Source organism: Elephas maximus, chromosome 8 (assembly GCF_024166365.1).
Source record: "Elephas maximus indicus isolate mEleMax1 chromosome 8, mEleMax1 primary haplotype, whole genome shotgun sequence".
Taxonomy (NCBI): domain Eukaryota; kingdom Metazoa; phylum Chordata; class Mammalia; order Proboscidea; family Elephantidae; genus Elephas; species Elephas maximus.
In genome coordinates, this window is record NC_064826.1 from 43,365,798 (window position 1) to 43,378,244 (window position 12,447).

The 12,447-nt window shown below is 36.3% G+C and overlaps 1 protein-coding gene across 1 annotated transcript in view; it reads left to right on the top strand.

Annotated features, from left to right (window-relative positions):
- Positions 1-12,447, top strand: part of NAMPT (nicotinamide phosphoribosyltransferase) — a 49,511-nt gene that overhangs the window by 20,518 nt on the left and 16,546 nt on the right. Inside the window, exons 5-8 of the mRNA XM_049893519.1 lie at positions 1,265-1,423; positions 2,246-2,382; positions 7,025-7,250; positions 12,225-12,344. Coding sequence (XP_049749476.1) covers positions 1,265-1,423; positions 2,246-2,382; positions 7,025-7,250; positions 12,225-12,344 — 642 coding nt within the window. The remainder of the gene's footprint in view (positions 1-1,264; positions 1,424-2,245; positions 2,383-7,024; positions 7,251-12,224; positions 12,345-12,447) is intronic.

Sequence of the window (12,447 nt, forward strand, 5' to 3'; positions counted from 1 at the left end):
AATATCTCAAGTAGTCATGTTGTTGTTGTTAGGTGCTGTCTTAGTCATCTAGTGTTTCTATAACAAAAATACCACAAGTGGATGGCTTTAACAAAGAGAAGTTTATTCTCTCACCGTCCAGTAGACTAGAAGTTCGAATTCAGGATGCTGGCGCCAGGGGAAGTCTTTCTCTATCAGCTCTGGAGGAAGGTCCTTGTCATCAGTTTTCCCTTGGTCTGGGAGCTTCTCCACGCAGGAACCTCAGGTCCAAAGGGCGTGCTCTGCTCCCGGCACTGCTTTCTTGGTGGTATGAGGTCCCCACATCTCTCTGATCGATTCTGTCTTTTGTGTGTTAAGAGAGATTGGCTTAAGACACTATCTAATCTTGTAGATTTCATCAATATAACTGCCACTAATCCAGCTCATTAACATCATAGTGATAGGATTTACAACACACAGGGAAATCACATCAGATGACAAAACAGTGGACAGTCATACAATACTGGGAATCATGACCTAGCCAAGTTGACAGGTACTGGGGGGGGGGGGGGGACACACATAATTCAATCCATGACAGGTACCATCAAGTCATTTCTGACTCTTAACGACCCTCCATACAACAAAACGAAACGCTGCACAGTTCTGTGCCATCCTCATGATTGTTGCTGTGTTTGAGCCCATTGTTGCAGCCACTGTGTTAATCCAGTCATCATCTTAGATATAAAGAAAAAATAGACTCCCTAGAGAAGTAAATGAATAATACCTTGAGACTACTACTACACAAGATGTAGTCCATGGACAGCGTTGTTTCACAAACTTATTTGTTACAGGTTCACACTGAGTCAAGTACAAAAATTGTGGGTAAACATTTAGAAACTTTGGTGGCAGTTTGACATTGCCTTAACCAAGTGTGAGTGTATTTATAAAACTATCAATCTGTGGCAGATTAGAAATTTTTAAAAACTGACCTTTCATCACAGGTAACTTTTCAAAATATTATTTGCTTCTTTGGAGCTTTGGATTGAAACTAGGTAACAAAGAATTAGATGTTTTCTACTGTTCATAACCTGGTGTGCTTATCTTCTATGTTGCTGATTTGAGAACTTAGCTGTGCACTGTATCTGGAATGCTCATGGTGGGCATCCTTTTATGCAGTTGAAAAGTCTAATTGGTATTTCTAGTAGTATGAAAGTCCAGGACATATTTGCAGAGAAAGCTAAGATTTTCCTCAGAAAGAACTCAATATTTTATGTATTATTATTTGTGGTTAATTTTGTTACTACAGACTATACTTGTTCAGTCTTGGTACCCAATCACAGTGGCCACAAATTCAAGGGAGCAGAAGAAAATATTGGCCAAATATTTGTTAGAAACTTCTGGTAACTTAGATGGTCTGGAATACAAGTTACATGATTTTGGCTACAGAGGAGTCTCTTCCCAGGAGGTAAGAAATTGTGAGATAAACTTCATTTAATAAAATGTGGATTTTGGGTTTGATTAGCACTGTAAACTTTGGGGGAAGTTGGTGGGATTGGTCTTTGTTCTAAGTAAACCACGTCTGTGAAATTCCAAAGATTTAGTTAACAAATATATACATGTATATATATATATATACAGGAAACCCTGGTGGCATAGTGGTTAAGAGCTACAGCTGCTAACCAAAAAGATCGGCAGTTCAAATCCACCAGGCGCTCCTTGGAAACTCTATGGGGCAATTCTACTCTGACTCACAGGGTCACTATGAGTTGGAATCGACTCGACGGCAACAGATTTTTTGTTTTTTATATATATGTATGTGTGTGTATATATATATATACACACACATACACATATACCTGTACATATATGTGTGTGTGTGTGTATTTAAAATAACTACTATGTATCAGCCTCTGTTAAAGGTACATGGGATATAGCCTTCAACAAAATAGTCTCTGTCCTTATGTAGTAGGTAGATACATAGACACACACAGTAAATATATCAGATGTTAGATAATGCTACAGAGAAGCACCAGGCAAGGTAAGGGACTAGAGAGTGACTGGAATTGGAGTGGATACTGTCACATAGATCTCTTTGAAGAGTAACATTTGAATCCTTTAATATTTATGAAAAAACTGAGTCTGTCATAAGGAACTGTAATCTCTGATAATAGTTAAATATCTCTAAGAATAGCTAAAGAAAGGTAATTCCTTTGGGAGCTGTGCTATATATACCTCAATTATGAGTTTTTCTTTTTTGGGTGGTTTTTGTTTATGGTTTATTTTCCAGACTGCTGGCATAGGAGCCTCTGCTCATTTGGTTAACTTCAAAGGAACAGATACAGTAGCTGGAATTGCTTTAATTAAAAAATACTACGGAACAAAAGATCCTGTTCCTGGTTATTCTGTTCCAGCAGCAGAACACAGGTAAAATTCTGATTGTTTTCATCCTCGAATTACTTTTTTTAACTCTTGGATTTGTAACTCAGTGATGTTTTGCTTTACTAAGGAGCCAGGTTACTACAGTAAAACTATGTGACCTTAAGTAGTACAAATTTGGAATTTGTACTTTGTGTAAAGATTAGTATCAGAAAGTGTGGGTAAGTTTTAACCATCCTAATAGAAACATTTTAGGGTTTTTTTTTTTTTTTTTCCAACTGCTGTGTTGCCATGGGCAGATAGGTTTTATTCTTCATTAAAGTTAGTCTAGAAACACATGTTCTAAAAACTGCTCACTTGTTTTTCCTTTCCCTGCTATTCTTCATGACCTTACCTATCTTTGCTCTGGAAATGGTCTTCTGGACTCAATACTTTCAAAAGGGCTTGTGAGGTGAATAAGCCCTTTTGATGAAAGGAAGAATGTAGAGATTCTATTTACGCATCCTTATCTGCTCTTACTAAACCATCTCAAATTAAACTAGAAGGAAATTGTAATCCAGCTATAGCTGCTTTGGTCCTAGAGTTAACGTTATTGAAAGTCAATGAGATTTTTAAAATGTACGTCAACAATGGCCCAATAAAGACACATCTGGTTTTTACAATGCAAATTATTTACTGTAATCAAATGAAAGATGTATATTAAGTTCTAGTACTTGAAAACTGTATAGGGTACTAAAACCAGGAGTGAGTTGAGAATAAAGCTGATTTTTTTTATTATTGTTTGATGGGTATTAGTTGACCAGCTTTCATATGCAAGGCAGTCTGCTGCGCGCTACAAGAAATAGAGATTTAAAAAAAAAAAAAAAAACTGACCCTGTCTCCAATATAAAAATAGTACATTGGTAACATTTTGCTCTGTTGATTAAGTACTTTGAAAGAAGCACAATTAAAGTGCTACATCGTGCAAAGGAAGAATCATATTCCACTGGCAAGACCAAGAAAGGTTTTATAGAGATGAGTTTTTGAAGGAGTGGTAAAACTTAATGGCCAGTATTGGGGGAGAATTTCTTCTCTGAGTAAATACTGTGTATCTACCAAGTGTCAGGCATCATGCTGAAAGAGCATAAATGAAAGAGTGGAATGTGAAATTGAGGAATAAGAGCTGAAACAGAGATTTTGTAGGAAATATAAGATAGACTGGGAAAGTAGGTTTAGGTTCATAAGGGGCCTCAAATTCATTTTGATACTGAATGTTGACAAATGTGTACATTATGCTAAGTTATTCTTAGACATTTTCTTATAGTGTCAGGCATTGGAGTTTTTGAGCAAAGAAATGATGTCATCAGATAAATATTTTGGAAAAATTATTTTGATAACAGGCTACCCTATGGATTGAATAAGGAGAAACTGGAAGTTAGGAGGCTTTTATAGGAAAGTGTTGCAGCAGCCTTGAGAGATGTGATGAGGTCCAGAACTATGTGGCTAAGTGAATGGAAAGAAATGGATAAATGTGAGCAATGGTTTGAGAGAGAAAATTGCTATAACTTGGTGATTTGAATCTGGGTCTAGGAGAGAGTAGATTCAACTAAAAATTTATGAGCATTGCTGTCTGAGCAGGGCCTTGCTGAACATTTTTACTTACAAGTTTCAAGCCTGCTTAACTGGAGAAATGAAGTTGTCATTAACAAAAAAAAGGTTTAGGGCCAGAGTATTTTTATTTTGGGCCTTGATATATATGATTCTTGGATTAAGAAGTTACTGTAGTATGTGTATATTAGACTCTTCATTGCTGGTTTTGTTGGAAACTCTATGGGGCAGTTCTGCTCTGTCCTATAGGGTCGCTATGAGTCGGAAACAACTTGACGGGACTGGGTTTGGTTTTGGTTTGGAATAACACCATGAATATGATACAGCAAATCTGAGAATAACAATAATATTGGCTTCAGGGCTTTCATGTTAAAAGGGGATGGACACTATACATGTGCACGGAGTGAAAATCCATTTTACTTTTCATGATCCAATAATATTTACCACGTTTGTAAATTTGCCTCCTTAATATATAAAAACCTTTCATGTGTTCTTATACATAGTCCTTTATACAAACTTATACAAGTCTTTGAAACAACAGCATAGTATAGTGAAAGAACATAGGACTGAAAGTTGGAAACCTGAGTGACCTCACAGCTGACATACCAGATGGCCTTGGGCAAGTCAATTATCTCTCTGTCTTTCAGTTTCATCCAACCAAACAAAAGGAGAAGCTAAAATTTTACATCTTCAGCATCAAGAATGTCATTGAGGATAAATGAGCTAACATGTAAAATAACTTTTAAAATAAGAAAACTACAACTTTCCAGGATTGCCATTATTGAAAATAGAAGTATATTTTCTTAAAGAATATATGCATCTGGACTTAGAAATATTCAACTACATAACTTTTTCCTTCAAGCTTTGGAAAGGTGTAAATTTAATTTGATGTTTGAAATTAAGATCATAGCATAGGTAGAATTCATTGAACAACATATACAAATACTGTACTAAAAGAATGGGAAGTCTAATGGAGAAGTAAGTTAGGTAAACCACAATTTCCGAGTAAGTTACAGCATAAATGTGTAGAGGAAGTGAATCATGGTATGATGAAATGAAGATATTCAACAAAATAGATCTGAAGCTCTGAAGAAAAACCTGGGGCAAAATATAGATTTTTGGAAGCTATCATCACAAGAATATGTTTAGAAAGTTTGAGTGTTTCACACAGGGAGGCATACAGAGGGAGGCAAGTGCCCAGGTCAGAGCCCTGAGAAATATTGACATTTGACAGAATAGGTTGAAGAAAGAGCCTGAAGAGGAGCCTTTGAAATAGAAAAAACTCAAAGTGGAAGATATCATTCAAGTCAGAAAGCTTCAGGAAAAGTCAGTGCCATAGGGAAAGCAAATAAGATAAGGACTAAAAATTGCCTTTTGAACCTGCTAGACATGATACACACAAATAGCAAAGTTAGATGACTGTATTGATACAACTCTAGTAAAAATAACTGCATAAGCAATGACCTCTAACTGTAGGAGTTTATTCTTACATTGCAAAGCTGTCCCTTGTTGGTGTTCATTGAGCTTAATTCTCTTTTCTATGAAGAGGACAGTAGCAATTCTGAATATTAAAAGGGGGCTTGTTTTCATTCAAGTCTTAATTTTAATTTTCGTGTGTGCATGTTTGCATGGAGTGGAGAATTTTCATCAGCTACAGGCAACCTCAGCAGTTGTTAAAGAGTGTTTGCTATTAAATGAGTCTATATAAATAGACTATCTCTCAATTTCAGACCAGAGTAGTCTCTGGGTAGCTAAGTCTTTATAATCCTAAAGTATGCATGCTCAGACCCAAAGCATACCATTGATACTGTGGAAAAGTTGTTCATTCAGCCTTTAGGAAAATAAATTATGAATTGATAAAACATAAATTAGTGTGACTTCGGTTTTGAGATAATTATATATCTAAAAGATTACAAAATTAGGGAGAGAGAAAAATTGTTTGGCATGAGGAAATGGCAAAATGTTCAAATTCATTATGAAACCCTGTTAAGAATTTTTTTAATTACTTAAAATTAAAAATTAACCAATAAGTACTTATAAGTAAAACCACTATTGAGGACATTGTAAAAATTACTATAGCCATTCTTGCCTAATTGAAAGATGCAGTGACATGGATAGTCCCAAACTACTTTTATCTTTGTTGTTGGAATTAACAGAAAAAAAAAAATCTCACTTTTTTGTCAATCCTAATTATGTTTTGCTCAAACAAAATACTAAGATTCTTATTTTGGGCATATATTAATATGTGCTACTCTATTTTAAGGAGCCTTGGTGATGCAGTGGTTAAAGTGCTCAGCTGCTAACCACAAGATCAGCGGTTCAAACCCATCAGCTGCTCCAAGGGAGGAAGATGTGGCAGCCTGCTTCTGTAAATACTTACAGCCTTGGAAACCCTGTGGGCAGTTCTACTCTGTCCTATAGGGTCGCTGTGAGTTGGAATTGACTTGATATCAGTGGATTATTCTATTTTATAATAGAATATCCAATCTGTTCTATAAATAAGATAAATGACTACCTGTTACAGGCCACTTGAAGATAAAACTGAGAAAGAGTTACATGTATTTGTGGGATAGTGTAAATAGCAGTGGGTGTTTTTTTTTAAGTACTTACCTCTCCATGTAAGATTTTGAAAGATAAAGACAGAAGCTATGCCCCTACTATTATATGGTTTTGAAAAATCACAGAAAAGAGCAAAGTACTTGCATTGCCTGGCAAAAATAATGGAACTGTGTGCTCATTCTTTCTAACATCTGGACTTAAAATATAGAGGACGTTCAGAAAGTGCTTTTTTAGCTACTGATTTTAAATGGGTAGGTTCAGAAATACCAAAATAAAAGAGTTTCTAATTGGTTGACTTTGACTTAAATATTAAGTAAATTTAATAATTATTGGAGAGGAGCAAGGTTACTTATATTATTAAATATGAATTGGCCAAGGCGTGATTCGGTCAGAAATTCAACTTATCCATTCATTAACCTAAATCATTGGTCTTCTCTGTGATGTTGATGGTGTACTGTAGTAAGCATGAGAAATGATTAACAGATGATTCAGAAATAGATAATGTGTCTCCTGAGTAAATCTGTATTTTCATTTTGTTTTCTAGCACCATAACAGCTTGGGGGAAAGACCATGAAAAAGATGCTTTTGAACATATAGTAACACAGTTTTCATCAGTGCCTGTGTCTGTGGTCAGCGATAGCTATGACATTTATAATGCATGTGAGAAAATATGGGGTGAAGATCTGAGACATTTAATAGTATCAAGAAGTACAGAGGCACCACTAATAATCAGACCTGATTCTGGAAATCCTCTTGACACTGTATTAAAGGTAAATTTTGATATGTAACTTGATTATTAAAATGCCTGTAGGCCAACTGCTCGACACTGCTCATAATTTCATTTACACACACCATTTCACAGCTGTCTAGACAAGCCCACATATTTTAGAGTTGTGACCCAGAGAGAGTAATAGATTTGCCCAAGGCCACACATCAATTAATAACAGAGAAAGTAGTTGTGGGTAATTTATACTGTCAGATGACAGTTATGTACTATTGAATAGATACTTTTTCTACTTACCTTCAAAATTAATTGATAGCATTATACCATTTTAACCAATCATGTGAAATGGTTATCAGGTTTATTTGTGGCTTCTTTTTCATTATCACAAGTCACTGCTGTACCTTTGAAGTTTTTAGTACAAAAGAAAATGTGCAGGGTATTGTAGATTAAGAGTAATTTGAAAATACTTTTCATGTAGTGATGCTCTGAAACAATGTTGCTCTTCAGTATAATAATGTTGGAATTTTTAGTGTTCAGGACTTGGTTTGCCTTCTTTGAAAAGCACTAACAACAGGATTATTCGATACGTACTACTAAAAAAATACTGTGTTGGATATTTACATAAACTGTGTCATTTAATCTTCATAAAAACCTTATATAAATATTAACAAGCTCTGTTGTATAGTAGAAAAAGAAACATGCTTAGAGAGGTTAAAGAAACTTGCTCAACTCATACAACATATAAAATAAGAAAACAAGTATCCAGTCTAGGACTTTCTGGTTGTGGTGTTCCCATTTAATCACTTTCCCGCTAATGATTAGATGATAAGTTACTTACAGTTACTTACCCCTTAAGAAAGAGGATTAGAGAATCAAGGACGCCTTTTCTTATCCTTACTTTTGATAGCTGCGGTCAAGTCAATTCCGACTCATAGTGACCCTATGCATAACAGAATGAATCACTGCCCGGTCCTGCACCATCCTCACAATTTTTGCTATGCTTGTGCCCATTGTTGCCGCCACTGCGTCAATCCATCTCGTTGACAGTCTTCCTCCTTTTCGCTGACGCTCTACCAAGTATGATGTCCTTCTACAGGGACTAATCCTTCCTGGTAATATGTCCAAAGTATGTGAGACATGGTCTCTCCATCCTTGCTTCTAAGGAGCATTCTGGTTGTACTTCTTCCACAACAGATTTGTTGTTTGGTTTTTTTTTTGACAGTCCATGTATATTCAATATTCTTCACCAGCACCATAATTCAAAGGCTTCAATTCTTCGGTGTTCCTTATTCATTGTCCAGCTTTCGTATGCATATGAGGTGATTGAAAACACCATGGCTTGGGTCAGGTGCATCTTAGTCTTCAAGGTGATATCTTTGCTTTTCAATACTTTAAAGAGGCCTTTTGCAGCAAATTTGCCCAATGCAATGTGTGTTTTGATCTCTTGACTGCTGCATCCACCAGTGTTGATTGTGGATTCAAGTAAAATGAAATCCTTGATGACCTCAATCTTTTCTCCATTCATCATGAGGTTGCCTGTTGGTCCAGTTGTGAGGATTTTTGTTTTCTTTATGTTGAGGTGTAATCCATACTGAAGGCTGTGGTCTTTGAGCTTCATCAGTAAGTGCTTCAAGTCCTCTTCACTTTCAGCAAGCAAAGCTGTGTCATCTGTATAACACAGGTTATTAATGAGTTTTCCTCCAGTCCTGATGACTTGTTCTTCATGTAGTCCAGCTTCTCAGATTATTTGCCCAATATACAGATTGAATAGGTATGGTGAAAGGATACAACTCTGGCGCACAGCTTTCATAACTTTAAACTAAGCAGTATCCCCTTGTTCTATTCAAATGACTGCCTCTTGATGCATGTACAGATTCCTCATGAGCACGATCAAGTGTTCTGGAATTCCCATTCTCTGCAATGTAATCCATAATTCGTTATGGTCCACAAAGTCAAATGTCTTAGCATAGTCAGTAAAACACAGGCAGATATCTTTCAGGTATTCTCTGCTTTCAGCCAGTATCCATCTGACATCAGCAATGATATCCCTGGTTACACATCCTCTTCTAAATCTGGCCTGAATTTCTGGCAGTTCCCGTCGATACACTGCTGCAGCCACTTTTGAATGATCTTCAGCAAAATTTTGCCTGCATGTGGTATCAGTGATATTGTTTGATAAATTCTGTGTTCGGTTGGATCACCTTTCATGGGAATAGGCATAAATATGGATCTCTTCCAGTTGGTTGGCCAGGTAGCTGCATTCAAAATTTCTTGGCATAGACAAGTGAGCACTTCCAGCACTGCATCCATTTGTTGAAACATCTCAACTGGTATTCTGTCAATTCTGGGAGCCTTGTTTTTTGCCACTGCCTTTAGTGCTGCTTGAACTTCTTTCACCACCATCGGTTTCTGATCATGTGTTACCCCCTGAAATGGTTGAATGTTGATCAATTCTTTTTGGTGTAGTGATTCCATGTATTCCTCCATCTTTCTATGCTTTCTGCATTGTTTAATATTTTCACCATAGGATACTTCAGTATTGCAACACAAGGCTTGACCATTTTCTTCAGTTCCTTCAGCTTTAGAAATGGTGAACGTGTTCTTTCCTCTTGGTTTTTTTATCTCCAGGTCTTTGCACATGTCGTCATGATAATCGGTCTATTGGAGCCATACTTTGAAATCTTCTGTTCAGCTCTTTTACGTCATCATTTTTTCCTTTTGCTGTAGCTGCTTGACATTCAACATCAAATTTCAGAGTCTCTTCTGACATCCATTTAGGTCTTTTCTTTCTTTCCTGTCTTTTTAATGACCTCTCACTTTCTTCACATATAATGTCCTTCCACAACTCATCTGGTCTTTGGTCATTAGTGTTCAGCACATCAAATCTATTCTTGAGATGGCCTCTAAATTCAGGTGGAATATACTCAAGATCGTACTTTGGCTCCCATGGACTTGATCTAATTTTCTTCAGCTTCAACTTGAACTTGCGTATGAGTAATTGATGGTCTGATCCACAGTCAGCTGCTGGCCTTAACCAGACTGATGATATTGAGCTTTTCCATCATCTCTTTCCACAGATGTAGCCAACTTGATTCCTGTATGTTCCAGAAATGGTGAGGCCCATGTGTATATTTGCTGTTTATGTTGGTGAAAAAAGGTATTTGGAAGGAAGAAGTCGTTGGTCTTGCAAAATTCAATCATTTCTATCACCAACGCCATATTTACCATCTATCCTTCTTCTTTGTTTCCAGCTTTCACATTCCAGTCACCAGTAATTATCAGTGCATCCTGATTGAATGTTCGATCAATTTCAGACTGCAATAGTTGGTGTAAATCTTCAGCTTCTTCATCTTTGTCCTTAGTGACTGGTGTGTAAATTTGAATAATAGTAATATTAACTGGTCGTCCTTGTAGGCGTATGGATATTATCCTATCACTGACAGCGATATACTTCAGGACAGACCTTGGAGTGTTCTTTTTCACGATGAATGCAATGCCATTCCTCTTCAAGTTGTCATTCCCAGCGTAGTAGACCATATGATTGTCTGATTCAAAATGACCAGTACCAGCCCATTTCAGCTCACTAATGCCTAGGACATCGATGTTTACACGTTCCATTTCATTTTTGACGAGCTCCAATTTTCCTAGATTCATACTTCATACATTCCAGGTTCCAGTTATTGATGGATGTTTGCAGCTGTTTCTTCTCATTTTGAGTCATGCCGCATCAGCAAAGGAAGGTCCCAAGAGCTTGACTCCATCCATGTCATTAAGGTTGACTCTACTTTCAGGAGGCAGCACTTCCCCAGTCATATTTTGAGTGCCTTCCAACCTGAGGGGTTCCTCTTCCGGCACTATATCAGACAGTGTTCTGCTGCTATTCATAAGGTTTTCACTGGCTAATTCTTTTCAGAAGTAGACTGTTGGGTCCTTCTTCCTAGTCTGTCTTAGTCTAGGAGCTCAGCTGAAACCTCTCCGCCATGGGTGACCGTGCCAGTTTTTTAATACCAGTGGCATAGCTTCCAGCATCACAGCAACACATAAGCCCCCACAGTACAACAAACTGACAGACACATGGGGGTTCTTATCCTTAATGATGGGCTATTCCGAAGGTGGTGTCTTAGCCTAAAATATTAACAGATTTGCTTTTAGCAAATGTAATAGGCTTCACCTTTTAACTGTTATGTAATAGAAATGTATATGGCTAGTTACAAGAACAAACTTAGTCATTAATACAGAATTTTTATGTTGTTAGAATCTTTAATTGATTTATGTAGGAAAAGGTAATTATTTGCTGGGCTGGAGGATGTGTCTGATTGGTAGGTTTTTTGTATCCCAGGCCAAGATTTCAAAGAAATTTTAAATTTGTGCTAGGTATTTCAGTTGCTACAAAACTTTCAAGAGTTAATGAATGAGTGAGGGTGATTTGCATATTATGCATTTTGACTTAAAAAATGAGTGTCATCTTTAAGCGAAATGGAGGACCTAGAGAAACTATAGGTTACATGTGGTTCATTTCCAGCTTTCTCTCCATATCACAATTTATCTGAACTTTGTGATTCAAATGGATTTACATTTGGGTTCTGTCGGACAAAATTAAACCAAACAAAACTATTGGGCACAAATCAAATAAATTTAAATCAAAAGTATAATCATGAGTTTGTTAGTGATACTTTACATACTGTTTAAAAATATTATATTGTTTTAATTTCCTTAATGTTATGGATTTTTTTTTCCTTGTAGGCGTATTTGAAAAATGTGAAGAAAAAAACAGGTTTTGAGCCACTTTATGAATAAATTTACTTAACAGAAAATACCACACGTTTCTAACACAGTTATAAAAGGTTGGGATTAAATTTAAAAGGACTTATACATAGTATTATAGGAGTTTTAACATAATTTGATGAATTTTTAAATTCCCAAGATTGTCTCGCAATGCAGTCTTTTTTTAACTTTGGAAAGTTTTTATACTTTTTTTCAGTTACAGTTCTTTTGTGTTGGTTGTTATTTTTCCATACAGGTTTTGGATATTTTAGGCAAGAAGTTCCCTGTTACAGAGAACTCAAAGGGCTACAAGCTACTGCCACCTTACCTTAGAGTTATTCAAGGGGATGGAGTAGATATTAATACCTTACAAGAGGTATGTGTTTTATATTAAAAGTTCTAGTAAAGCAATCCTTATAATTAAGCTCCTTTTTATTAACTTAATAAGAAACGTAATAATTTAAGCACAATTGTAAGGT